Source organism: Cydia splendana, chromosome 3 (genome assembly GCF_910591565.1).
Source record: "Cydia splendana chromosome 3, ilCydSple1.2, whole genome shotgun sequence".
Lineage (NCBI taxonomy): Eukaryota > Metazoa > Arthropoda > Insecta > Lepidoptera > Tortricidae > Cydia > Cydia splendana.
Genome location: NC_085962.1, coordinates 20006523 through 20034356, shown reverse-complemented (window position 1 = coordinate 20034356; position 27834 = coordinate 20006523). Strand labels below are relative to the sequence as shown.

At 40.0% G+C, this 27834-nt stretch overlaps 3 protein-coding genes across 8 annotated transcripts in view; 1 reads left to right on the top strand and 2 right to left on the bottom strand.

The window, feature by feature from the left end:
* The first annotated feature begins 4530 nt into the window (after nt 1-4530).
* LOC134806594 (muscle LIM protein 1) lies at nt 4531-13891 on the top strand. Of its 6 annotated transcripts, none has more exons than XM_063779909.1 (11): nt 4531-4689; nt 5271-5404; nt 5705-5867; nt 6862-6991; nt 7474-7570; nt 7844-7928; nt 9270-9566; nt 10329-10461; nt 11077-11267; nt 12185-12338; nt 13373-13891. In XM_063779909.1, exons 2-11 carry the CDS (start codon nt 5290-5292, stop codon nt 13493-13495), a joined length of 1488 nt encoding a protein of 495 aa, XP_063635979.1. In that variant the 5' UTR covers nt 4531-4689; nt 5271-5289; the 3' UTR covers nt 13496-13891. The 6 variants fall into 6 exon arrangements, with proteins under 6 accessions (XP_063635979.1, XP_063635978.1, XP_063635980.1 ...); XM_063779908.1 differs by lacking the exons at nt 7474-7570; nt 7844-7928 and adding exons at nt 7250-7346; nt 8065-8161; XM_063779910.1 differs by lacking the exon at nt 7474-7570 and adding an exon at nt 7250-7346.
* LOC134806595 (selenoprotein F) lies at nt 12531-13124 on the bottom strand. Its single transcript, XM_063779915.1, has one exon. It carries the CDS (start codon nt 13062-13064, stop codon nt 12558-12560), a length of 507 nt encoding a protein of 168 aa, XP_063635985.1. The 5' UTR covers nt 13065-13124; the 3' UTR covers nt 12531-12557.
* Nucleotides 13892-15081: 1190 nt separating the features above from the next.
* LOC134806773 (DNA repair protein complementing XP-C cells homolog) overlaps nt 15082-27834 on the bottom strand; it is a 30215-nt gene continuing 17462 nt past the window's right edge. Inside the window, exons 6-10 of the mRNA XM_063780108.1 lie at nt 27293-27534; nt 26011-26236; nt 24752-24920; nt 23935-24089; nt 15082-16368 (exon numbers count right to left, since the gene is read on the bottom strand). Of these exons, the coding sequence (XP_063636178.1) occupies nt 16177-16368; nt 23935-24089; nt 24752-24920; nt 26011-26236; nt 27293-27534 (984 nt within the window). The 3' untranslated portion in view covers nt 15082-16176. The remainder of the gene's footprint in view (nt 16369-23934; nt 24090-24751; nt 24921-26010; nt 26237-27292; nt 27535-27834) is intronic.

The window sequence follows — 27834 nt, the reverse complement described above, 5'->3', positions numbered from 1 at the left end:
AAAAAGTAGAGTGGTGCCTCATACAGTATATTTTTTGTTGTTATGAACCCTTCCTGAAACTATGATTATAAATCAGATTTTCCAAAAATAAAAAATTGCCATACAAATGTCGAAAAAACATCCTCTTCAAAAATTGACCCATTTCTGTCTGTCCGTCCGAGGTTTTGCTTCGTGATAGTGATAAAAAGCTGCAATTTTGCATGGTGGTAAAAATCTATCTTGCCCTAACACGTGAAGTGGGGATGATTTTTTTTCTTCTACCCTACGGTGTGTGATGTCATTGGATAGGTATTTCAAAACAAATAGGGGTCTTTCTTTAGCGAAGTCTTTTTGATTACTTACGAGAATATTTTTGGAATTAAATAATCGCTCCGAAAGAAAAAAATATGTGTCCTTCCCCTCAAACTTTTAAGCTGTTTTTGAGATATGCTAAAAGTATTCCTGAGCAATTCCTATCGATTATAATGTACCTACATGATACTTACGAATAGCCCCCGTTTAAGACGACCTACTGTGAGGGACGGATAACTTCGGAATCCTACAATGAGCATGGACTGACATAATGCTCTTGGTCGGCTTTTTAATCAAAGCTTGAAACGAAGGTAATTACCTATATCATTGCATACCTAATAAACACTAACAGAATCTGATTCTGAATGCTGGGACAGCACTGATGGCAACACATCAAGCCTTGCTCCTTCAAATAAATCATTGTTTGTCATTTGAAGCAAGCAATTATTTTAATTTTAAATCATACTTGATCATACCAAAACGAAACCAAGTGCAACATATGGTTTCAATGTTTACGATGATCTAAGGGTCCATAAAAGGTGTTCGCTGGTACAGAAATTTTAGCGCCTTATAAGGAGTGCAGTCTTACCTTTTTTAGTGCATTTGTCATGCTTTAGTAACCTGGCAGGCAAGATAAAGTAGCGACCTTTATCTTGCCGCCAACGTTATTGCGAGGCACCAAAATAGATTTTAATAACTTACCTACTTCTTAACATATTTTAAATATAAAATGTCGGGAAACTGGCTTCGGTTCCTATGCAAAATTGTTCAAAAAGACAGCCCTACTACACGATATTAATTAATGGTTTCATTACTATTTACTACGAAAAATGTATGTTGGAAGATTACATCCACGGTCATATTGTAGGTAGGTACCTAGGGTCGGTTGTGCCAAACTGTCTGTCACCGTAAAAGCGTTCGCTAAATTCTATTGTATGGAAAAATTCATAGTTCACTGCATGTTGATCAGTTCGTCAATTGTTGTTGGTGCAACTGGCCCTTAATGAATCACAATTTGATATTTAGGCAGATACTAAATAAGGTACCTATAATTATTATTTAAATAATAAATTAAGCAATTTTCATATTTCTAGCTTTTGTGCATAATTTTGTTACCTACAAATTTTTAAAGTGTATTTCAGACCTATGTTCGCGATTTTTTTCTATCGAGCGAAAGTAGAATAGAATAGAATAGAATTTATTTGAAACAACACATGTTATCTTATCGTATCTTAAAATTAATACAGACAAACATGTAACCTAGGTTATGTAATTGGTCGTTCCAAAGAGGATACCACTCAGCATGTGTCGGAGCACTTAGTGCAACGACGCTGATTTTCAGTGGACCCTTGATCGAACTTATAAAATAAGAAATAAAACAATACTAAAAACAATGCGTAAAATAATAATGGCCGGCATAAAAACAGAATTAGAATTCTTCCAAAAACAGGTACTTAGAATGGGAACAGAGATGAATGAGGAATGTATTTGTATGCAACTTAAACTTTAAACGATAAATAAAGAGACACAGGCGACTAGGAGTGAAAAGTTTGATGTGTGATAAGATGATGTTTTAATTCATAATTAGCCACATTATTACCTTTACTTAAAGTCAATAACAGGATTCAAATGGATACAGTCTCTCGAGAAAGGCCTCAAGATTGCTAATTAAATTTATGGCAGCTGTATTGTGATCCAAAAAAAAGCTACAACTTTATAAACACTCTGCTTTCTGAACCTACTACACCTTAACCACATTGACCTAGTATGGTAGGTACTCAATAAGTCTTGTGTTGTGTATAACTACGAGACGATGAAATAAACATTCTGTACTTATGAAAGAAATAAAAGCCCTTACGGATTGGAAGACCCTCATTTCCGTAAACAAGATCAGTAGGCTACGAATGACATTAGCTAAGCCCAAAAATATACAGCTGTTATATTTAATATCCATATTTCGAATGCCCAGATTTACAATGTAAAGATTGTGTACGAGAATAAATATATAATCATAATCTAGACATATTCGCGCAGGTCTATTTTTAGAAAAATATTAATAAGCCGACAGGTGCGGGTACGCTGGCAGAGCATGTCGTGATATGAAACGGTGGACTAATTGTCAACATAATAAAGAATAATTTTGTCGTTTATTCCTGGCCGGGTGACTTACGCCGGTGACCGCATAGCAGACTCTGAGACTGGCCCATCTGTCGCCACCTAGCTCACACACAAGCGTCATATCGTTTGTCATTTCGGATCCATTCGTATGGACATGACTTGCTTGCCAAATTAATGACTCAAACAGGTTCCTTATTTATTTTTGCCGTATTTGTTGTACTGATTTTGGAATGTAACCTCATATGGCAACTGCCAGCAAGTTTAGTTTTATTATTAAAATTATGAATCACAGGTGAGACAAAGTTACTTTTTATAATTGACGAGCAGTTGACAGTTGAGATGCTTGTCTTGAGATGTTCGACGTTCTTTTTGCAATGTTTTGAGAACGCGCAATTAATTTGAAGGCAGAAATAAATATGTAGCGAGTAGTAGGTATTTACACAAAATGAAAGCAGTAGATAACTTGATAATAAGTTACGCACCGAGACCTAACTTTTGTCAGAGTAGCTGATAAAGCTTGCATATGTTCTCTTTACATTAATTTTAGTTCCAGTGACACCTTTCATGCGAGTCCTTCCAAGCGAGCTAAGCTCTCCTCTCCACCTCTGAAGGCGAACACAGGCGAACCAATGTTTGACGACCGGCAGTACCGTCTTTACCATAACCGTACCGTGCCCAGGGCCCCCATTCTCAAGGGGCCCCGAAGAACAGGCAGTAACAGTATATTTGATTACCCATAATAAATAGAAGATCATAGTAGAAAAATGTTAGTTCAATTTGCTTTCTTTACTTTCCAAAAGGGCCCCAAATTCTTATGTGCCCAAGGGCCCCAGCCCCAGCGTAGTTTAAGACGGCCCTGACGACCGGTCTGGCCTAGTGGGTAATAGCCCTGCCTAGCTCTGCAGAGCTAGCCTGAGCTGCAGGAGAGCAGAGCTTGGACACGAACCAATAGTCAAGAGCGAGACCGGAGACCGCACGCCTCTATGGTTTCACATGAAAGCGCGCCTTGTCAAGACGCTCCAGGCACACCACATGCCTGGAAAAGATATACGAAGAATATCCAGTGCTCAAGGCAGGCACGGATCAGATTCATAAATAAGCTATCTTCGATAAAAGGTACTAAATACAAAATTATAAGGGACGGACGGCAGTCAAGGACTGGACTGCGGACCCCGTGTGCTGAGAATCTTCACTGATTTGTCCAAAACAGACATCAGGTTGGGCTCTGGAACTTTCTCAGAAGACCTGAATATGTCCATCACCACTCCGCTAGGCGCCCATAACTCAGTATTCCAAGCTGAAAGCATGGGCATCATCAATGCGGAGGCTGCCATCACTGTAAGGAAAGTAGGTAGGATCCTCCATCCGCAATAATCCGCATACTCTCCGACAGTAGGGCAGTCCTAATGGATCTAAAAAGCCACATAGTTACATCAAAACATATACACGAATACCACGAACGACTAATGGAGGTATTGTCATAATATAACAAGCTCCCCCTTCAGTGGATCCCGGGGTAACGACGATTTAACATAGCCTATCGTAGGTCATGTCCGAACACAGCACTGAAGTCAGAGTGCGAGTGGGTCAACGAGAGCCAAAACCTCTCCTTCATGCTGTCCGAGATATGGGACACTGACGAGACACGCCTTGATACGCCAGTATTGAACACAACAAACTGCATACGATGACACCATAGCAAGAGAAAGACAATAAACATTGAAAGTTATGCAATCTATAATTTTCTTAAACTTTGACAGTTTTTTAACTAAGTAAATAAGTACCTACCTAAGTATACCTACTTATAATTTATATGTAATGTACTGTGACGTGTTGTATTTTAAGTTCTACTCAAAACTTGATATAATTTTCCTACTTCCTTGTTTATGACAGTAGGGTTGGACGGGGTCAATATTCTACCAATACTTATAACTAGGTTTCAAACTTGGCAACGTTAACTACTTCATCGACCAGTTGTGTGGGCAGATTGAAGTTGTTTTCAATTGATAGAATAATTAATGATTGAGTGATATTATGTTAGTGGTAGCGGCGGGCCACGTGTTGAAGGACGAAGAGTTGGGCGGTTGGGGGTGCTGGCGGTGGAGGTACGCGCGAGGGCGGCGCCCGCCCCACCACTGGGGCCGTGTGCAAGTCGCGCATAGACTACGGTGGCGCGCTGCCCTCGCGCATCATTCGACCTCCGCGCACCAGTCTCGGCAACACCGCCCTGAACTGTACACGCGTTCGGGAGTTAGACTCTCGTAGCGAATCGACGAACAGGTCCGTTACAGTGAAAGTGACAACGAACTCGCTGTCATAACATAACGCAACCGCGCGCGAGTGTTTACGCGGCTTCTACCAGTGCAACTATTATTAGAGATGCAAACCGTGCTCCAGCGTAACTTTACCTGAAGGGCCCAAATTAGGCGCGCGGCCGCTCGGGCCCGCCTTCGCTCTACCGGAACGGTCTTTACGCGAATCGCGCCCGCATTTTGGTGGAAGCCGCATAGTTAATACTCCTTTGGTACTTGTGTTTGTTGAGCAATAAGTGACAGTTTGGATGCGGTTGATGTGGTGCAGGCGACTTGGATTACGGCCAAAGAACTACACATTATCTAGAGCAAATTCTACTAACGAATTTGATTTGATAATTATTTTTCAGTGGTAGTGTTTGTGCTTAAAAATAATACAAGTGATAAAAATCTTAACAAGCTTTGTGAAAGGATAACTACCATTCTATGCTGCAGTTTAACGCGACTAGAAGTTGCTTAGTCGCGCCTAATTTAAGTCGCCTACCCTCAACGACTGCGGTCCGAGCTCGATGGACGGCCCGGTTTGAACTTGATTGCGTTTTGTTTCAGGATAAGTTAAGCGAGCACAATGCCTTTCAAACCTGCAGATAACCCGAAATGCCCGAAGTGTGGCAAGTCCGTGTACGCGGCCGAAGAGCGCGTCGCTGGCGGATACAAATTCCACAAGACCTGCTTCAAATGCGGTAAGCTACCCAAACCCTACACCACAAACCAGAAATCTAAAGTAAATTTGGGGAAACATAATATTACATAGTCCTTGAATAAGCTAACCAAGAAAACTTTTGGTCTCAGTTCAGTTCAGTATCAGAACAGAATTTGACGATACCTAGGTACTCAAAGAAGTTCAAAACTCTAAAGTCTCGAAAACTAGAGTTTGCCATTAGCCGATATGAGATTTAAGCTGCCATGGTACAGTGTACCTACGTTAGTGTTTACGTTATACGCTGTCTCTATGCACCCTGTAATCAATGTTTGCCACTCAGGTATGTGCAACAAGAGCTTGGACTCCACCAACTGCGCAGAACACGAGTCTGAACTGTACTGCAAAAACTGCCACGGCCGCAAATACGGACCCAAGGGCTACGGCTTCGGCGGTGGCGCCGGGTGCCTATCGATGGACGCCGGCGATCAGTTCAAGGAGCCCGCGTAAGTAGCTATCCAGTTCTCACTCCCGCCGCCCGCGCCACTGAGGGTCTTTCCTTATCTAAGGTCGCATTGATGACCGGCCTTTGGGCCCGTGCGTAACAATATTAACAGCGTGTATATAAAACTCATACAAGTAGAAAGCGCGCGCTCGGCTGTACATTACGCGCCTGACACGTGCATGACCAGTCTTTATGTCGAAACAGGAATTGAGCGCAGCCGTCGCCCTGATGCAGCGCTAGCGAGTCGCCAGCACACCCCGGCCACCCAGCGGACTCACGGCCGCACGCCAATCTGTTCTTTATAGTTAGGGTTATTTATCGCTATCGCTTAAATTATTTTGTTTATCGGTCTATTATTTACTATTTATAAAAAAAAAACAGCAATAAAAGAGTCGACCATCAAACGTGACTTAGTTGAGTTGACACTGGAGCGCGGTCGAGCCTCGCGTGGCAGAACAAGACGCGAGCTCGAGCGCGCTCCTTACCTTAGATCCTTTCCCCCCTTCCGACCGGGCGACCAAACTGCGGAGCAACGGTGAGAAACCAATCTGTTCTGCCTCAGCACGGCTTCGCAATGCTCCAGCAACGCACAATACTTAGATTGCATGCGCTGCCTGCTAACAACCCTCTTGTCTTGTAATTTTCCCCGCTACTGACACTCTCTCTAACCTTCACTTAACGCTTCTTCTCGGCTCTAACTTAAGCTGATATATGTGATGGGATAAGGAAAGCGCCCTCTTTGTTGATGTGTATAGTGCTGTAGCGAGGCTGTACTTGGGCCAACGCGGAGCGGGCGGCCGGGAGCCCTTACCTTCTCCCATTACGGCGGAGGTGCGCCGTCGGTATCAACTGCTTCGCCGCGGTGTGGACGATATTAGTGTAGCGGAACCCGGACCGATTTTGCGTCCGGCGGCAAGCTTTTAACAACTCTTCTGTCAGCGTTTGTTGCACGCAGTATATTGTGATGCAGATGATAACTTGTTGTGTGTATGCAGTGCAGAGGGCGTGAGGACCAACGGAGCGTGCCTGGAGCCGCGCGTCATCGCCAAGGCGCCGCCCGGCGAGGGCTGTCCTCGCTGCGGCGGCTACGTCTACGCTGCGGAGCAGATGCTCGCTCGCGGAAAGGTCAGTCATACCTGCTGGGTACATTCATTCATCAGCTGTAAAGTTGCCTTTTACATAAGCTTTAAATTGCTGAAATATTACTTGGTATATTACATACAATTTCGTTTAAATGTCTAAACTCAAAAAAAAAACGTGGCTAATTTTATTACGTAAATTAGAAAACTTGCTCGAATTTAAACAATATCTCAGACAGACAGACCTGATGACGATGATTGTTTTTCGATTTCAAGTGAAGAAATAATACTTGTTATACCGTAGGGTTATCACAGACGGTGCTTCAAATGCATAAGTTGCAACAGAACACTTGACTCAACCATGCATTGTGATGGCCCGGATAGAGAAATATATTGTCGAGGTATCAGATTGTTGTCCCACGCGCCCACCTGTGCGGTAACACCACACCACATTTGTTATAATAGCTTGCACCTGTAAAGTGAGCCCCTGCATGTTCTGTGATCTTCAAATGTTCGCTGTATGTCCAGGCGTGGCACAGGGAGTGTTTCAAATGCGGCGACTGCGCTAAACGGCTGGACTCTGTTAACTGTTGCGAGGGCCCAGACAAAGACATTTACTGCAAAGGTTTGTTCTTCCAGCACTTTCTATTAACTTCCCAATAGCTGCTGTATGTACTCTGGCATCCTGGCACTAGACCACTAGGTCTACCGACATAACCGGAGGCTGGATGCCAGTGTACATTGGTTAGCTTTCTTAAACGATTTCAAAAGTTTTTGTTTTACATACTTATTGCAAATATGACTAAAGTTACACATCTTGAACTGCATCTGATTTTACATTGATCATAGCACGCAATTTGTGATTTGTCCGTTTCTAATTCAATGTTTTTCTCTATAGTATGTTATGGGAAGAAGTTTGGTCCTAAGGGATATGGGTACGGAAAGGGAGCCGGTGTTTTGCAGAGCGACTGTTACGCCAATGGGTAAGACATCAGAAAAACTACGCGAGTCATTTGGCGAGCTTACAGCTTTTTTGGTGTAACGTAGTCTAAATAAGTGTAAATACGCTGTGGTCTCATCAAATGACATGTATTAATTTTTTATTTGCTTTCGCTGTAGGATGCTACGCACAAAGATTTGGTCCTAGAGGTATTGGCCACGGGGGAATGTCGACCCTCGGTCTCATGTGTGATTTAAAGGACTTGGAGTGGCAAAGGTACATGTATAGTGTGTCACCGAGACCCTGAATGGACGTAGTCTATAGGACTGCAAGTCTTTGAGTTCTCCAAGATAAATAACACAGAAATCTAACACTACATATATTTGCTTATAGACGCTTTAGCAAATGTTTTTTCATTAGTAATATGTATAACACGTAGTTTATGGCACCTGTGGTTTACCCTCATTTTACCTACTTATCACTTTATTTTACTGACCTCAGATTAACCGCACGAACGCCTTCATACTCCTTAGTAACAACATGTTATGTTAAACTTCTCATATTACAATACCTACAGGTTGAGGTTATTTCCATCGCATAGTCACTTTCATAAAATCAGCTTATAATACAAACAAGAGATGGCAGCGTGCCAATGTGAAAATAGAACGCGCGCTCTCGAACGAACTAATTTTACACGTTTCATATCGGCGAGACGCCGCAGTTTTGAGCTTACAACACGTAATCTGCTGCAAGATCCCTTACATAAATTCCATCTTAATGGGACATCGCATCGGGAGCATCCGCACTCTCGCGCAGCGCTGTTACCTAAGTTGCGTAACTCTATACCTGCATTTGATGACTTTCGTTTCATATTCTCATCTGTCTTGTTTCCTATTCACATTTATGTTATTTAGGATAGTTCCATCTAATCTATATTAAAATTAAGGACATAAAAACGCCCCGATTTAATTGAAGTTTCGGTAAATTAAGTTGTAATTAATCAACTTATAATTCCAGTTAAAAGTTTTGTTTTTAGTTTTTGAAGCTTTTAATTATTAAACATTTTGAACATGATTATTTCGATTATATCGGGGAGAAAGATTTTTTGTATTTAGTAAACGTTTTTGATAGCTTTAGAAGCAAATAAGGCTGAAAAGTAATGTTCCTTTAATAGCTTGTTCAAAGCTTATTTTCCTACATCTGGAAATATTTACGATCCAGACGTACCTACTTAACACAATTAAGCTTCCAACCATTTTTAACGGTTTTTGTGCTCCTGTTGTCCGAAATTACGAACAGACTCCCCAATCTTATATGCCATGCTTTTAACCTAACCATTCTAAAGCCTATATTCATGTCTTCTAATATTCAATTTGTGCACCAGCGACCAAGCACCCAAGACCACATTGATCGACACGACCTCGATCATGGCGCCGCCCGGCAAGGGGTGCCCGCGGTGCGGCGGCGTGGTGTTCGCCGCCGAGCAGGTCCTGGCCAAGGGTCGCGAGTGGCATCGCAAGTGCTTCAAGTGCCGCGACTGCACCAAGACCCTGGACTCGATCATCGCGTGCGACGGGCCCGACGGCGAGGTGTACTGCAAGACCTGCTACGGCAAGAAGTGGGGACCCCACGGATATGGGTTCGCTTGCGGATACGGCTTCCTTCAAACTGATGGCCTATCGTAAGTATATATGTATAGGATAACTCGTAGGTTTAAGTACCTAATTAGATTAGATCGAGATAGAGTACCTACTTTGAACCTATCATAAATATCAACCTAAAAAAATATAGGTAAATAGGCCTAAGAAGATTAACTTGGCAGCCCCAGAAGGACAAAGTTATTTGAGTGTAGGTACTTACCGAGGTCTCTTTTGTTTCCCAAAAAGTTTTAAGTCATAATGTATTGTTTGTCCGCATTTTCGTTAGTCATAATTTGTTTATTCAGAAACCCGTAATTTTCAGGATTGCCATAAACAAACCTAACCTATTTATAGGATAACCTTACGCAAATCCTGAAAAGTTAACGGTTCCAGTTTTATGACTAATGATAATATGACAAACAATACATTAACTTAAAACTTTATGTGAAACAAAGGGACCCTGTACTTACCGTTATATTTCCTTGGCGCACTCTAAGTTTAACTACCTATCTGACGTATTATAGCATTGACGTGTCGTTTAAATCTCCCCAATCATTTAGACACATTGAGCGATTGCGTAATGCGTAGGTAATTAGGTATATTAATATGTTGATAGGTATCAAACATCTCATTTCACCTGCTGTTTAGTGCTCCCGTTAAACTTTGTGTGTTTTGCATTATGTACAAACAACGAACTGATCAACGTTAAATATCGCGCGGCAGCAGAAGATGACGTTGACAGACGGTCTGCGACCGGCCCTTCAACCTATTTGTCAGTTCAACAGGTTTTTGTATAATTTCAGCGAGGAGGAGATCTCCAAAAGCCGCCCGTTCTACAACCCGGACACTACGTCCATCATGGCTTCCAAGGGACAGGGTTGTCCTCGCTGCGGCGGCATGGTCTTCGCTGCTGAACAACAGCTGGCTAAGGGAACGGTGCGTACTTTGTCGTAATTAAAATGGGTTGCAAATGTTACAATCATAGAAGGTACTGTACCTACACAGTTGCTTATGATCACCTTCTTTACTGTGATTTCATTACATCGCGTATTCCAATTCAGCTAACGTAGCTATATTACCTTTATTTTAATAGGCGAATAGTATGTTAATTCTGTAAGTATAAAATACTTCACCACACGGTGTTAAAGTAAAACTGATTGAATTGACCCCAGTCTATCCAACTGACGGCGTATGATCGCGCAAGTGGGTGAAATTTTTGTACAACAACCCTACCTGACAACCCTAAATAGCCGAAAGGGATAGTGTCATATATTAGAAAGGGCCAGCATGATTCGACCCTGAACCGCTGTCAAACTTCGTTTTTGTAGGAAGTTTCCTTTCTGTACGGTAGTACTATTAATTATTCTGTGACAAAAGTAAGAGCTACCTATTAAAAGTCTCGATCTTAAGTTATCACTTTACTGACAATATCGAGTTTTTAATCGACAAAACAACAATCGCTTTGTTTGTTGTTTTTTAATTCCCTATTTTTCAGGTTCCCATGACATAACATTTAAAAATAATAATGTCGTAATCATAATGCAATTTCAGATGTGGCACAAGAAGTGCTTCAACTGTGCAGAGTGCCACCGACCGCTGGACTCCATGTTGGCATGCGATGGGCCCGACAAGGAGATCCACTGCCGCTCCTGCTACGCTAAGCTCTTCGGGCCCAAGGGATTCGGTTACGGCCACACCCCCACCCTCGTTTCCAACGCCGACGCCGAGCCAACCCCCTCTTAGTAAGTTACAGTTATACATTCCGCTACTGGGCACCCTTGCAATCATGTGTTCAAGATTCCTCAAAATGTTTTTCTTTAGAAAAGAGCAACAGGTCCATATTGACCTGTTCATGATATGTAAAGGTTCCAAAAAACTATTGATATGAGCCGTTTCACAAAAATCTAAATTTAATTGAACATTCTCATCTCACAAGTCAAAAGTCTACACCTTGACATTAGCAGAATCCACCTTGCTAAATTTAGTGAGGCCATGAATTAAAAAAAATTGCAGTAAATGGCTAACTGTATTGAATTATTGATATCCAAAATAAGGGTCTGTAAATCTGACAATAGTTTGAAAACTATTTTGTAATTCTGGAATGTTTATTTAAATACATGATTGAAAAAGCATGAAACCCTCACTGCAGCAATTAGTATAACTCGTAATTACGCATACTTTGCAGTTTGCTTGCACATTTTTTTCGACTCCACCCTGTAGCACAGAATAAATAATAGTACTGCCGTACAGAAAGGAAACTTCCTACAAAACCGAAGTTTGACAGCGGTTCAGGGTTGAATCATGCTATCCCTTTCTAATATATGGCACTATCCCTTTCGGCTATTTAGGGTTGTCAAAATTCAACTGATTAACTTATCTGTGGTCGTGCACGCAAAAGGAAGTCAAGTGGTGCCAACCCTAATAATTGCTCAAAGCAATGCTCAGCCAAGCAGAGCCGAGTTTGGCCGAAATCAGGAGTTTCGCACCCCTGCCTGTAGTGAATGTAGTAATTTCTAGTAAAATGCTTATTGAACCCTTTTTTTACTTCTTTGACCTATTTAAAGACCAATTTAATAATAATAATTGACAATGATTTTGGACAATTAGCAATATCAGAAACTCCTGGCTTTATTCCTAAAAATATCAATTTTCTTTACAGCACAGAACAGCTACCCTTCACCGGGCAAAAGGCAGCTAAAGGCCAGGGTTGCCCGCGTTGCGGCTTCCCTGTATACGCGGCAGAGCAGATGCACTCCAAGAATGGCACATGGCACAGGCGGTGCTTCTCATGTGCAGATTGCCACAGATCTCTTGTAAGTACCAGATTCTTTTAACATTACCACAAAATATTTATTATTATATTGACAGAGATATCACAGAGAAAATAAATCTTTCTGGAATTGGACCTAACTAATACCATTCCTGTGCAAGACGTCATTAGTTTGCCAACACCATATTTGCCCTAAAATTGTAAGGTTACAGGATTTGTTATTGAAAAACATTAATGTAAAAATCACTTACTTTATTAAAGCTTATATTTGGTTAGTTTTCAAATATGACTTGTCATCTTCATCGTCTCTAATGAGATGTCCCCGCAAGAACTCCTCCACTGTGTCCGTGTCCCACTTTTCAATGGCCACCGTCTCCTTCACGATTCCATCCTTGTCGAACAACTTGATGATCGGGTCTAAACCGCGCACGTACTTGATTTGCAAGTTCGGGAACTTGGCAGGCTTGTCGCCTTTGCAGAATGCTTGAATTTGAGGGTATGCCGGGAATTTACAAGTACAAACTTCTAGAACGGCACGCGCATATTTCTTTTCTTTCGGTGCTGAGTCGTCAGCATGACAACACTCCTTACAATGCTCGATTAGAGGCTCCAAATTAAAGTCTTTTAGCTGATCACAGGAAGAACACAGTAGATTGGCTTTTACAAAGCCAAGAGACGCACAGTCTTCCGTCGAAAATTCTGCATAGCTTCCCTGAATGGCAAGGAGTGCCATTGGGATTAGTACAGACGAAAAATGTAATGTAAACATGATTAATTTAATAAAATAACTCGCTAATTTTATTCTCTACCTAGTTGCTGACACCGCCATGACATTTATTTGACAGTTGACTTCAATCTGACGTGTTGCTCTATTTGAGTAACTGGTATACAGGTTAAGAAACTTATTATGACAGAATGAAAAATATAGCTTGAACCGTTCGGAGGGGAACTTATTACCCTAAGGCCATTGTTTGTATTCTCAATAATGTCGAATCATAGTGATAGATAGAAATAGGTCACTAGTAAGTATTTAAAGCATCTATATTATAAGATTATAATGGCCTATGTTTATTTCAGGATTCCACCAATTTGAATGACGGCCCCAACGGCGAGATATACTGCCGCGGCTGCTACGGTCGTAACTATGGACCCAAAGGTGTAGGTTTCGGTATGGGCGCAGGCACATTAACCATGGCTTAGTTGAACTATAGAGCTGGACTTTATAGGATCATTTAATAGTGCGAATGGTAGCATGAAAGGAATCTAATCTATTGCCTAATGCTACCCTCGATCATACCTTTCATTAAACTGGCTTTAATAATGGTTGATCTATCCGATGAGACTAATTAAGTGAATAATGATATATTTTTAAACGGATAATTAAGTGCATATATTTTATGATAGAAAGGTATAAATTAAAGGTTACATTCCTTTCATATTATGTACAAAGTGTGTGATGAATGTGCTTGGGCCCTTAGTTTATAAATTTGTCATAAAATATTGTAACTCTTTTATTTAGTAAGACGCATAGATCTAATGTAGCTTTAAGGAAGAATAAGTTATGGATGAATAAAAAATGTAAAAAGCAAAAAAAAAGGAACAACGGCATTGTGATTCATACACCTCAAAACCTTCACACTGATGTGAGGGTGAGGGACTATCCTGTAAACGCAAGAAAAGATTACAAATAAATGTAATCGTTTCGACCGACCAGATTTTAGTTTTAGAAAAGATCTGAAGCGTCATTCACCTAGGTAATCTTACACACCAAAGATTTTTGTACATATTTCTAATAGCTATAATTTTGATATATCTCAAGTAACAATAAGCTGTGCTAGGGGAAATTCTAACATTTACACTTACGCTTTTAGGCTTCTGCTGTATAACATGCACACAAAAATTGACAAGATTTAAAATAAGACAGCTTATTGCATTATTTATATGACCATTTTTGACAGAGCATTGTCTAGGTTATCATTTTTTTTAATAAAATGAAATCAAAAAATCGAATTGTTTTAATTACACATTGCACCTAATGATACGATATCGACGGCATTGGTATGCTAAAATAAATAGTTGAATGGCGTGATCTAGGATATCAAGAGACAAAAAAATTAAGTGAAGTAAGTATTATACATTAAGCCATAAGAGAAAAAAATAGGACAATTTTTACACACATAGACCGAATTTTACAGTACGCTCAATAAATATATAAATACTTAAGGCCCCTGTACACAATGGGCCAGCGTGGGCCAGTCTGGGGGACGCATTTATGCGTTAGAGGGAGCAAGTGATATTACTATCTCCTTCTACCGCATGGCTGCGTCCCTTGGACTGGCCGGCGCTGGCCCATTGTTTACAGGGGCCTTTATATACAAATACATGGAAAACATCTATAACTCAGGAACAAATATTTGTGATAAACACACAAATAAATGCCCTTACCAGGATTCGAACCTGAAACCTCCTGCTTTGTAGGCAGGGTGCCTACTCATTACCGACTAAGCGGACTAAGTTAGAAGGCCGTGAAAGAAAAATCACACCACGTCCTTGAATATGTATAACTATAAATTTATTCAAAAAAAAATCTTAAGCTTATCACGTATTAGTAATAGAAACCAACTATGTAATTTTAAAACTTTTAATTAATAGTAATAATTATCATTATATTAATGTTAAAAATAAAAAACACGCATAACATAATCAATTGCAAGCATTTCAACATTTAAATGGCAACAAATGAACCTTAACAATTAATTTAACACTAGCAAATAATACCCGTAGCAAAAAACTTAAAACAATTAACAAAACAGTGACTTAACTTTAACTATAGGTACTAATAACTATATTTGAGATGTTAGTACATAATTACCATAATTAAAGTATATATAGGCGGTAAGATTTCACTGATCTAATCTCTTGAAATACACATTTTTTTTGTGGTGACATAATAATAATTAAATATCGATGGTACTGAATTGACACTGTTTTTCCAATAAATTATCATAGTTCCCATTGCGACTATGTATTGCCAAATCGATAAACGTCTTCATTCCCCAGTATAAAGTATTTAGAAATTAAACTTAATCAAGTCTATCATTAACATGGGGTTAAACCTCTACAATCCTAATGCATGCTTTTTCATGTAGATCATTAAAAAAAACTTTAAAAAACACGACCAACCACTTTTGTGAGTATCAGTAGAATAATATAACTATACTCATCCCTTTTTTGGGGTTATAATACTAGCATAAGAAAAAGACAGTATGATTCTTCATTCCCCAGTATAAAGTATTTAGAAACTAAACATAATCAAGTCTATCATTAACATGAGGTTAGACCTCTACAATCCTAATGCATGCTTTTTCCATGTAGATCATTAAAAAAAAACTTTGAAAACACGACTAACCACTTTTGTGAGTAACAGTAGGATAATATAACTATTCTCATCCCTTTTTTTTGGGGTTATAATACTAGCATAAGAAAAAGATAGTATGATTCTCTCTGCATGACAAGTGATTCCTGCCGAACTATGTATATATCCTGATGAGGTCTCTATTGTTTCCCAAATAGTTTTAAGTCATAATGTATTGTTTGTCCGAATTTACGTTAGTCATAATTGGTTTTTCTCAGGAACGCGTAACTTTTCAGGATTGCCATAAAACAAACCTAACCTAACCTATCTATATTCTATACCTTACGAAAATCCTGAAAAGTTAACGGTTTCAGTTTTATGACTGACGATAATATGACAAACAATACATTATGACTTAAAACTTTATGGGAAACAAAGGGACCCCATCCTGATGTCTATATACCCGCATCGATTGGACTAAGATTGTGGCGCCATCTGCAGTAAGTATTCAATTCAGTTTCGAACCTTACTTCTTTTTCTTTGTCACAAATCGTGGCCCTTTAGAATTCTTAGCCTTGTCCGAAGTGCTGGGCTCCTCGAACCCGTACTTGAGTTTGAGCCGCTCCTTGATCATGAGGCCCTTGATCAGCCGTTTCCAGTAGCCATAGACTCTTGCTTCGGTTTTTTCTCTTTCGCGCCTCTCCATCTCTTCTTGATCCTGTAAATTAAAAAAATGATATTATGGGACAAATCTTACACAAATCGACCTAGCCCCAGAGTAAGCTCATTAACGGCCTGGCCACGACATTAGTCTAAGGCGACTGGCGGGGCGGCTGGCGGCGCGGCAAACGCGAGCGACCGCCAGGCATGCCACGTACTTTCAGTAGCGGCGGCAGCGACTAGGAGCGGCTGGGACGTCGACGTATTTAAAACATGTTTTTTTTTTCAAAAGTGGCACTTCAGTGCCTAGAATATATTTAATTGTTTGTCAATGGGTGCATGGGCTAAATACAGGACGACAAATTTATTTACATCTAGTTTAGTATTTTATATATTGTGTATAGAAAGCACCCAAAAAAAACGAGTACACAAGAATGAGTGTGGAGACGTTACAACATAATTAAATACGCGAAAGTACATTCAAAATTTCAGTAATAAACGCTTCCGTATCCATGTCGCTCGAAAAAAAAACAAAATGTTTTGTTTCGCACGCCACCGCTCGATCCGTCTCGCCGCCTAGGCCGGTCGCGCCGCTCTAAAGTTGTGGCATCGCCCGCGCTGCCCGATACAAATGTTCGAGTCGCGCGCCGCCCCGCTCGCCGCCGCCGCCGGTCGCCCGGTGCACGCCGCGCGCGTTGCCGCTCGGCGACAAGGCTCGTGGCATGCATTATGCGTCGCCGGGTTATTGTTTTTGCGACTTACCGCCGGTCGCCGCCGCCGATCGCCTTAGACCAATGTCGTGGCCAGGCCGTAAGGTTTTATAAGTATAATAGATAGATGTAAGGCTAGTTTAATGAAACAACGACATCTTGGAAGTGTTCTTTATTCGTATAGCGCTATCTCTTTTCAACCTAAGTGTTTTTTACATATGTCTATCCTTATTTCTCTAGTGTTGTTATTACCTATCGAATGAGAGTATTATGGTTCGACGTAAACATCGACTTTGCCCTTACATGCCCTTTGAAATTTAAATTGAAAAGAATATTTGTATTGTTTTAATTTTAAATTTCACATTTATCTTACCCTTACATGCCATTATTTCAAAACTATAACTTTAAATTTAGAAAAACATTTTATTATTACATAAGTTAATTTACTTCCATTTAATTTGGGCGGGCCTGAAGCTGAAACTACTTATACATTACCAACATTATACAACTAAATTTACTGAAACTTTAATATTGTCAAACTTGAAATTACAACTGTTATAAACTTATAAATGAGAATCATGTTATTTTACTTTATTGTTACACTTCTTTGTTGAAATCATCATTACTATATATTAAATTTGTTTCATACATTTCCAAACATTTTTATTTCCATCTGACCTTAATTTGTCAAAACTTATTACCTTTAACTATTATAAGCAATATATATATACAGCACATCTTTTTTTGTAACTTTTCTTCTTTTTAAATGTTTTTTGTTTTTAAATCTAATGTTTTTTTTTTTGAAGCGACCTATATACAGCAATTTACCAAACGAATTAATGTCTTATGTTAGACTCGTTATATACACTAATATCTAAATAAATTACACTACATATCATATCATACAAATACATCTCAGTCATTATTTACAAATTTATTTTATTCGGCACTAGGTTAAGTTTATTAGGTTAAGCTCATTAAGTTAAGTAATTATTTACAAAGCATGCAATATAACATTATACACAAATTTGTTTGTTTTTTGTTTATTCCTCTCTGTACGCACAATACTACAACCGTTACCCTACTATACACGCCTATATACACTTAAAGCTAGATATGTACATATTTATAGCAAATTCTTTTTATTTACGCTTCGCAAACTGACTTTCCATTCCTTTACTTTTTTTTTCCACACTTTAAACTGAGTTACGGTAAAAAGAAATTATTATGTAATTACTTTACTGTTTACCTTTAAATTAATTATGCAAAATATTACTGAAATTACTATATATTGGAAAACAAAATTGATATCTAAGACTCTTAGGTAGGTACATAGATTGTATACTATCATGGAATATAAAAGAAATACATATATTTATATTGTCAAATCCGGTTAAATATCATACTTGTATGGTTTCTCAGTGATGCGTCCTCTGTTGGTTACATACTGTCTTCGTCCTCCTGTATGACTGGTTCCATCACACTCCAGGGTATGGGTCACGTCCGTGGTCTGATGATCCTCCGGTATCTGGTCATTATGGGAGTTTACATCATCGCTGTCATCATCCTTGTACTGGTCACTATTAATATGGTCATCGTTTTGTGTATCTGAAAAAGCTGAAAAAGAATCTAAAGAGGGAGGTGGTGTTAAGGGTTTCAAAAACTGTACATGGACTATCTTCTTCTTTGTGGGTTGTCTGACATTCTGTATCTCATAGCATACTGATCCTACTTTCTTTACTATTTTGTATGGTCCCTTGTATTTTGGAGTCAACTTATGATCTTGTGGTTGGGGCCATGCATATAATACATATTCACCTTCCTTGAAGTTATGTTCTAATTTTCTGAGGTCAAATCTGATTTTATTTCTACAATGTTGCTCTTCTATTTTTTTGTTTGCTATGGTTCTTGCTTCGGATAATAAATCTAACTGATGTGTCCGGTCCATATTTTCTTGAATAGTTCCTATGTGAATTTCATTGGGTGGTATTCTAGGATGATATCCGTGTAATAAATAAAATGGGGAATATTCTGTTGTCTTCTGTCTTGATGTATTTATTGCTAATAAGGTATTAGGCAATAACTTGTCCCACTCTGTACTATTTTCCAATGCCATTTTAGTCAGAGTTGCAATAATCGTGGCATTTGCTCTTTCAATTAATCCGTTGCTCTGAGCCGTGTATGGTGTTGTGGGCAGATGTTGTATTCCATATTTTGTGAAGAAACATTGAGTTGATTGACTCATAAAACATGGGGCTTTGTCTGAAATGTATGTCAATGGTGGACCATATACGTAAATAATATCCTTTTCTATTGTGTCTATGACATCACTTGCTGACAACGAGCTTGTGGGCTTAGCCATTATGTACCTAGTAGCATGGTCTATATGTACCAACATGTATATGTTGCCTGAAGTGGTCTGTGGCAATGCTACTATATGGTCAGCTGATATTACCTCCATGGGTGTGTGTGGTATCGGTCTTGTACCCATTAATCCATAAGCCAATTTTGTTCTTCGATTGGTACTTGCACAAACAATGCAGGCATTTGTGTAAGCTTTAATGTCCTTGTGCATTGATTTCCACCAATATTTTTGCTTGATGCGTGCCAATGTTGATTTCATGTCCATGTGTCCACTGTCATCGTGTGCTAACTTTAATATTGAAGATCTTAAACTTTGTGGTACTACAATTTTCTCTTTATTGTAAGGCTCTTGTTCATTGACATGTATGAGAATACCGTTTTCTATTTTATATTGTTGTCTAATTTGTTGCAAATGGTGTGTTGTGGGGTCTTGATTTAATTTTGTACATATTAATTTAATGAAATTGTCCTTATTCTGAGCTTGTTTTAATTTTTCTTCATTACTTGTGACTATCATCATACATAAATCTTCTAAGGGATATCTTGACAAATGATCTGCGATACAATTTTGTTTGCCGGGTCTGTGCACTGGTATGAAATCAAATGGAGCTAAATCTACAACATATCTGGCGAATTTTCTGTTCATTTTTGATTTATTTATAACGTACGCTGTCGTGTAACTGTCCGTGATAAGTGTAAACTTTGTGCCAAGCAAGTAAACTCTAAATTTTTGTGTAATAGCCCAATGAACTGCCGTTACCTCGAGTTCATTGATGTGATATCTTGTTTCTGTATCCTTCAATGATCTGCTGGCATACTCAATCACTTTTTTCTGTCCATTTTGAACCTGAAGCAAACACGATCCTATTCCACTGTATGAGCTGTCAGTTTCTACTATGGTTTCTGCTGCGTCTTGGCGAAAATATGCTAATATTGGTGACGACGTTATTAATGTTTTTACTGATTGAAATGCGTTTTGTTGTGTTTCTGTCAAAGTCACTTGTTTCTTTTTAAACTCTTGTTTTTTTTCTATGGGCAAATTTGCGTTTCGTTTCAACATATCTGTTAGTGGTTTTACAATAGATGCATAATTTTGTATGTATTTTCTAAATGTATTTGTGAAACCTAAAAATGATCGAATTTCAGAAATTGATGTCAAAGTTTCGTATCTACTCACTGCAGCTGTTCTTTGTGGATCTGGTTTTTCTTCATTGTGCCCAATTATTCTTCCAAATAGTGGTAGTTCTGTTGCTAAAAATACACACTTTTCTTTGTTTAATTTCAATTTTTTTTTCTGTGTTGCAATAAATACCTGTTCCAAAACTGACAATAATTGTTCAATATTATGTGCTCCTCCTGAAATGTCATCATAATACAAGCGTACTCCTTGATCATATAAGTGTCCATATGTTAAATTGATTACTTTTGACATAATCGATGGTCCTCCGACCATGCCAAACATGACTCGCATGAATTCTACATGATGATCCTGTGTTATTACCGCTGTCTTATAAATATCTTCTTCTTTAATTCTAATATTGTGATATGCATGGTAAATGTCAAGTTTAAATTTGTATACAAACTGAGATATTACATTTATTATGTCCTCCATTCGGTCTATAGGTTGAACATTGTTTTCTGTAATAGGGTTTATAGTCTTTGAATAATCTACAACTGGTCTGAAAGGGGTTGTACTATGAAATGGCTGTTCTACAACAAACATTGGTGCAGCATATGGGGAATCTGAATGTCTACATATCTTTTGCTCAATCCATTCATCTATTGTTTTTCTTAGAAATTCTCGTTCTGGTTGTGGCAGTCTATACGGTTTACATTTAATGGGAATGTTATGTTTTAGCTTTATTTCTAGTTCTACATCCTGAAATTCTCCTATATCATTCTTGTCACTTTTAAAAATATCTGAATACTTGTCAACTAAATTTGCAACTTTTTCTTGGTCATCTTGTGTAATTAAAATTTCCTGTTTACTAGTGCTTATGGGTTTCATACAACATGCAGTTAAGGTATTATCCTGTGTCAAATTGTCAAAATACTCTGTATGCGTAGGCGTAATGATACATACTTTGCCATCTGGTCCATGTATAATTCTTGCATATACCGCATTTTGCCAATCTTTTCCTATTATCATATCTACTGGTAAGTTTTCACTGATTGCTATCTGAGGCATAATATAGTCAATTTTTCCCACCTGTAACCTCGCTGTAATCCATCCAACGGGTGTGATCATGCTCCCTGCTACCTTGTATGAGCCTTTCTGCCATGGGTACACTTGCAGGTCACTTGGGAGTAGCTTCTTATCCACCATGGTTACCACCGATCCTGAATCTGGGAGTGCTGACAGTTGTATGTTGCTGTTAAGTATAATTGGTATTAATATTACACTTGGTTCATCAAACTGTATGCAATTAACTTGTTTTTCTTTATTTTGATTATTTTTAATACCTGTCGACGTGCTTGGGTTATTCAATTGATTAGAGTATGGTTTTGTAGCTACTTTTTCCTTGGGTGACTGTACATTGGATTGCTGTGACTGCATTTCACAATTGTATGAAACATGGCCTTTCTTTTTGCATCGGAAACAAGTTACTTCATCAATTTTGTCTACACTGGGGTTATATTTCGGTATGAAATTGCTTTTTGATTTGTCAAATGTTTGTTTACTTACTGATTCTTGCTGCTCGGTCATCTTACGCTGTACCTTCCTGATGTTGTCAATTGCTGTTGCATGATTGATGAGCTCCTCCACATTCTTACAGCAATGCGTTGCCAAAGGCGTTGACCACCGCATGTCTTGGATTCCTTCCAGTATCAGAGATACTCGATCGGGCTCTGGAATTAAACTAGGTGACTTTTCAAGCATCGCATTTTTGACATAAATGTACTCAGTAATGGTTTCATTCGAGCGAAGTATCCTTTTACTTTGGTATTGTATGAATTCGGCAAATGACATTCTTATTTTAAACCTATCTACGAGTTGCTTTTTCCATTCTGACCATGATTCTATTTTTTTTCCACAAACAGTATTCCAATTATAAGCTGGGCCTCTTAATCGCATGGATGCGTTTACCATTGTCAAGTTATCTGACCAAGTAGCTAGTGCGGCTATACGTTCTACTTGCCTAACCCATTCTGTTGCATTTTCAGTGCGATTACCACCGAAAAGGGGAATAGCGTTACTAGTGTCACTGGTTGAAAAGACTTGAAAAGTAGGAGACATTTTTTGTGCAATTATTTCTTGAGTCTGTGCCAATTGAGTTAAAACTTCGGTTAAGGTCGCATTCGTACCTTCCGTGGACATACCTTCGTTTACTACCTGTGCTCGACTTGCTTGTAGTTCCCGAATTTGCTGTCTCATAGACTCCATTTCCAAAATTTGAGATGTACGACGTACCTTTTCTTGCTTCAATGCTTCCATTGTACCATCCTGTATTTTAGCTTTGTTGTCGTCGATAATTCTTTTGATTAAATCATGTTTTAGGCCACTTACTGGCAAATAACGTAATGTCAATTCTTCCCGTAACTGTGCTACCGTAACAGTTTGAAAATCTTCTTCTTCTGTTCCTTCCATTATTTATGATTTTAGTTACTTTTGACCTGAAAGCTGAAAAAAGAGAAAACTTGCCGGCGTACCGAAACGTGGTACCGCAACGAAACGTGTTGCGAGCTAGTTCCTTTAACGTAGGATTCGCAATCCGGCTACATCCGTGTTTTTACTAACGTTTATATACTTATTTTTACTTTATTACATGACTTTCACTATGAGGTCTATTAATTTACAATTATTTCACGTTTTTAATAACTTTAAACCATTATTTTTAATTAATTTGACGCAGCGCCATGTAAGGCTAGTTTAATGAAACAACGACATCTTGGAAGTGTTCTTTATTCGTATAGCGCTATCTCTTTTCAACCTAAGTGTTTTTTACATATGTCTATCCTTATTTCTCTAGTGTTGTTATTACCTATCGAATGAGAGTATTATGGTTCGACCTAAACATCGACTTTGCCCTTACATAGATATATATAAATACATATAAAAGGAACAAATTATATAACTGTGGATGAACACACCAATAAATGCCCTTACAAGGATTAAACCGATTAAACCGGGTGCGACCAGCCGCCGTGTTCGCAGACTACTGTAGGATGGTTCAAGCGAGTGATACCTCGAGCCAGGCCTGCGTGACGACCTCCTCGAACTCCTGGCACATGACGAACCCGTCATACACCGGGTGCGACCAGCCGCCGTGTTTGCAGACTACTGTAGGATGGTTCAAGCGAGTAATACCTCGAGCCAGGCCTGCGTGACGACCTCCCCGAACTCCTGGCACATGACGAACCCGTCGTACACCGGGTGCGACCAGCCGCCGTGTTCGCATACTGTAGGATGGTTCAAGCGAATGATACCTCGAGCCAGGCCTGCGTGACGACCGCCCCGAACTCCTGGCACACGACGAACCCTTCGCACACCGGGTGCGACCAGCCGCCGTGTTCGCTGACTACTGTAGGATGGTTCAAGCGAATGATACCTCGAGCCAGGCCTGCGTGACGACCTCCTCGAACTCCTGGCACACGACGAACCCGTCGTACACCGGGTGCGACCAGCCACCGTTGAAGTCGAAGCCAGTCATGGCTGGGGCGCAGTCTATGTTCAGCTTCTTGGCTACTTTGTTCAGGCTCGGTACTGAAATTAAAATAGTAGTTTGTGTTACAAGGGATCAAAATGATATATTTCCGTCAAGGGCGCACATTGAATCCTGAATGAAGCGATGGATTCTACAATAGAATCCTGAGCGTAATGAGGGATTCAAGTGTTAACGCCCAAGACTAAATAATTTTGATACCGTGTGATACATACTGCTTTTCACATCAACTATGAGGAAAATAAAAAAATCTTAGTGTTGACACAATCTGATGCTTAAACAGATTATTTAAGCTAAAAAAATAATGTGCAAAAAAATGTAAAAATAGTGTGCTAGAACAGAAAATTGTTACTTTGATCCCTCCTAGCAGGGAAGAAAAGTGCCACTTTGATCCCTCCTAGCAGGGAAGAAAAACCCCTTTTCCGAATAGGTGATGTGAAAAGTTAATTCTGTACTTAAATAGAAAAAAAAATTAACGTCGCTTATCTCTACCGCTTTAGTCAGAAACTTGACGGTTTTCACATTCTCAGCCCATTGCTGCAGACAGAGCAAAGTAGCTAGTATCGAAGTAAATACTGCACGTCGACCTACAAGTCTAAGTTTCATTTGAGCCAATTAGAGCCTGTATTTTAAAGTAGATGATATATACATATTCCGTAAATTGTTTTTGGTAAATTGTGTTGATTTAATTAGATATACTCACGTTTGATATGTACGGTGCCTTTAGGCAACATGCAGGCCTTGAACAGCTCGACGTTGCCGTAGGCGTTGCGCGGCACGACGCCGTTCTCGGCCACGGGCGGCTCGTACTCCTGAACCTGCCACGGCCCGAATATTTCCAGCGGCTTGTCCGTTATCAGCTTGTTGGATAGCTGGAAACGTCGAGATAATACAGTGAAACCTGGTTAATTGGCACCTGGATAAATGGAAAACCTCAATAATTGCAACCAAAGGTCCGGTCCCGGTCCCTTGAGACCAAAAGGCCTCTGTAATTGAAATTTTGGAACCTCTATAATTGCAATTTAGATTTTAGTGCTTTTCGTAATTTTGCCTCTGTAATTGACCACATCGCAACTGAGACCTCTATAATTGACACTGTGCTAAAAAAATCCGTTATTTTAGCTCTTTTCATTACCTCTATTATTGAAACCAGTCTTATTGATTACCTCTGTAATTGGAATAATGTAGTTGTAGAGAGCAGACTAAGCAATATTTTAATAGATTTCATCATTTTATTTTAAATCTTACCATTATATTGGGTATCTATCACAGCATGTAGTAGGTGAAATAGTTTTGATTAAATCAAAAACATAATATGCTTTTTACATTCCAATAAAACTTTCTTCTACAATTCTAGGGATTTTTTAAGCCCATACAATTGTTTAATAAGAAAATAAAGTAGTAATTAATGTAGGTAGTGTAAAAGTGCAAGTTACATAATAAGTATATATCCACCAGAGACCAGAAACCCAGAACGTAAGCTTGTAAATCTACATACAATGGTTATTTGCACCTCCATAAAAGAAATTTGTCGGAACGCAACCTCTATTAATGAGAACCTCTACAATTGACACAACAATTTTTTGAACCTCGTTAATTGGCACGACCTGCTTAAATGAAAAACCTGGTTAATTGACAAAAAATCGCCGGTCCCTTGAGATTGCAATTATCCAGGTTTTACTGTAGTATAATATAGATTCCCCTGTCCTTCTGGTTGTACTGTCGACGTTTCAGTTTTAAAATTATGAGTGAATATCGTGTTAAAGAAAAGACGCTTAGCGCGGGGAATTTCGTACATTGACCCGCCTGTTCCTATCTCTATCGCACGCGTGTAATTATATTGCTGTCCCGCCCATGATGCTGGCGGTCAATGGCACTGTGCGAGCGATAGAGATAGGAACAGGCGGACGAAAAACGTCGTGTTGAGCGGCTTTATTTAGTTTAAATCGCCATATAACCCACCTTGTCCCACTTGGGGCGTGCTTTGACGATCTTATACGGCTTTTCCCCCAGCCTCACCACCTTGGCGTCCTTGAGCCAGGTGTCCCGCGAGCGGCACACGTGCACGCAGGACCGCGCGTACACCGCCTCGCCGCGCACGAACCCCAGCGTGGCCGCGTCCGCCGGGTACAGCGCCTCGTACTTCAGCAGGTGCCGCTTTAACGCGTACAGGGGGTGGTTTTTGTATCTGCAAACATTTAATATTTATTTTATATACAGCATTCCTCGCTGTTCCGAGACGTCCTAGGTCCCTTTCACGGGACATCAGCGATGTCCCACCATACGGGCCTAGCTGTTATCTACTTGTTATGATTGTTAGCTTTGAATCCAGTAATACTAAACATAGCTCACTCAGCAATGTTTTTAGGCAGCGGAGCCTTTAACTGCATCCTGTCCAAAACTTCGTCATCCTCCCTGTCCACGGGACAATAGCCGTGTCCCACCATACGGGCTAAACTGTTGTTTACATGTTGACTGTTAGCTTTAAATCTAGCACATAATACTATACATAACTCACTCAGAAATGCTTTTAGGCAGCGGAGCATCTAACTGCATCCTATCCAAAGCTATGTCCTCCTTCCTGTCCCGGGCCGTCCTGGGTTCCTTCCACAGGACAGCGGCGATGTCCCACCTTACGGGCTTAGCTGTTGTTTACTTGTTATGACTGTTAGCTTTGAATCTAGCACATAATACTATACATAACTCACTCAGCAATGCTTTTGTGTAGCGGAGCATCTATTTAACTGCATCATATCCAAAGCTTCATCCTCCTCCCTGTCCCGAGCCGTCCTGGGTTCCTTCCACAGGACAACGACGATGTCCCACCTTACGGGCTTAGCTGTTGTTTACTTGTTATGATTGTGAGCTTTGAATCTAGCACATAATACTATACATAACTCGGCAATGCTTTTAGGCAGCGGAGCATCTAACTGCATCCTATCCAAAGCTTCGTCCTCCTCCCTGTCCCGAGCCATCCTGGGTTCCACGGGACAGTAGCCGTGTCCCACCACACGGACTCAGCTGTTGTTTACTTGTAAGTTTTGAATCCAGAAATAACAAACATAACTCACTCAGCAATACTCTTAGGGAGCGGGGCATCTAACTGCATCCTGTCCAAAGCTTCGTCCTCCTCCCTGTTTCGAGCCATCCTGGGTTCCACGGGACAATAGCCGTGTCCCACCATACGGACTCAGCTGTTGTTTACTTGTAAGTTTTGAATCCAGAAATAACAAACATAACTCACTCAGCAATACTCTTAGGGAGCGGGGCATCTAACTGCATCCTGTCCAAAGCTTCGTCCTCCTCCCTGTCCCGAGCCGTCCTGGGTCCCTTCCACGGGACAATAGCCGTGTCCCACCACGAGGGCTCGGCGCGTTGCTTGCGGGTGACGGTGTTCCAGTGAGGCACGTAGCGCCGCGTGAGGTCTTTGAGGTAGTTGTTGTTGTCCCATCCGACGACGTAGCAGACGGGGTGGGTTGCTCGGCTCTGCGGTGAAATCACATTTTGAATGTATACCACTTTGCTTTCCTTGTCTTATTAAGAGTCAAACTCTCATAAAACTTCATACATTCTGAAAGTATAGGATGGACTAAGTGAAAGAGCAGAAGAAATTAGATCATACAGACTGCGTAACCAACATGCCAATCGCTTACGCTTCGTAGCTAACGAAACGCAACTATCACTGTCGCACTAATATGGCAGATTGATAGAGAGACACAAAGCGTTTCGTTGTCGAAGCGATAGCGATTGACACCTTGGCTAGGCCGGCAGGGGGCCTAGCCAAGA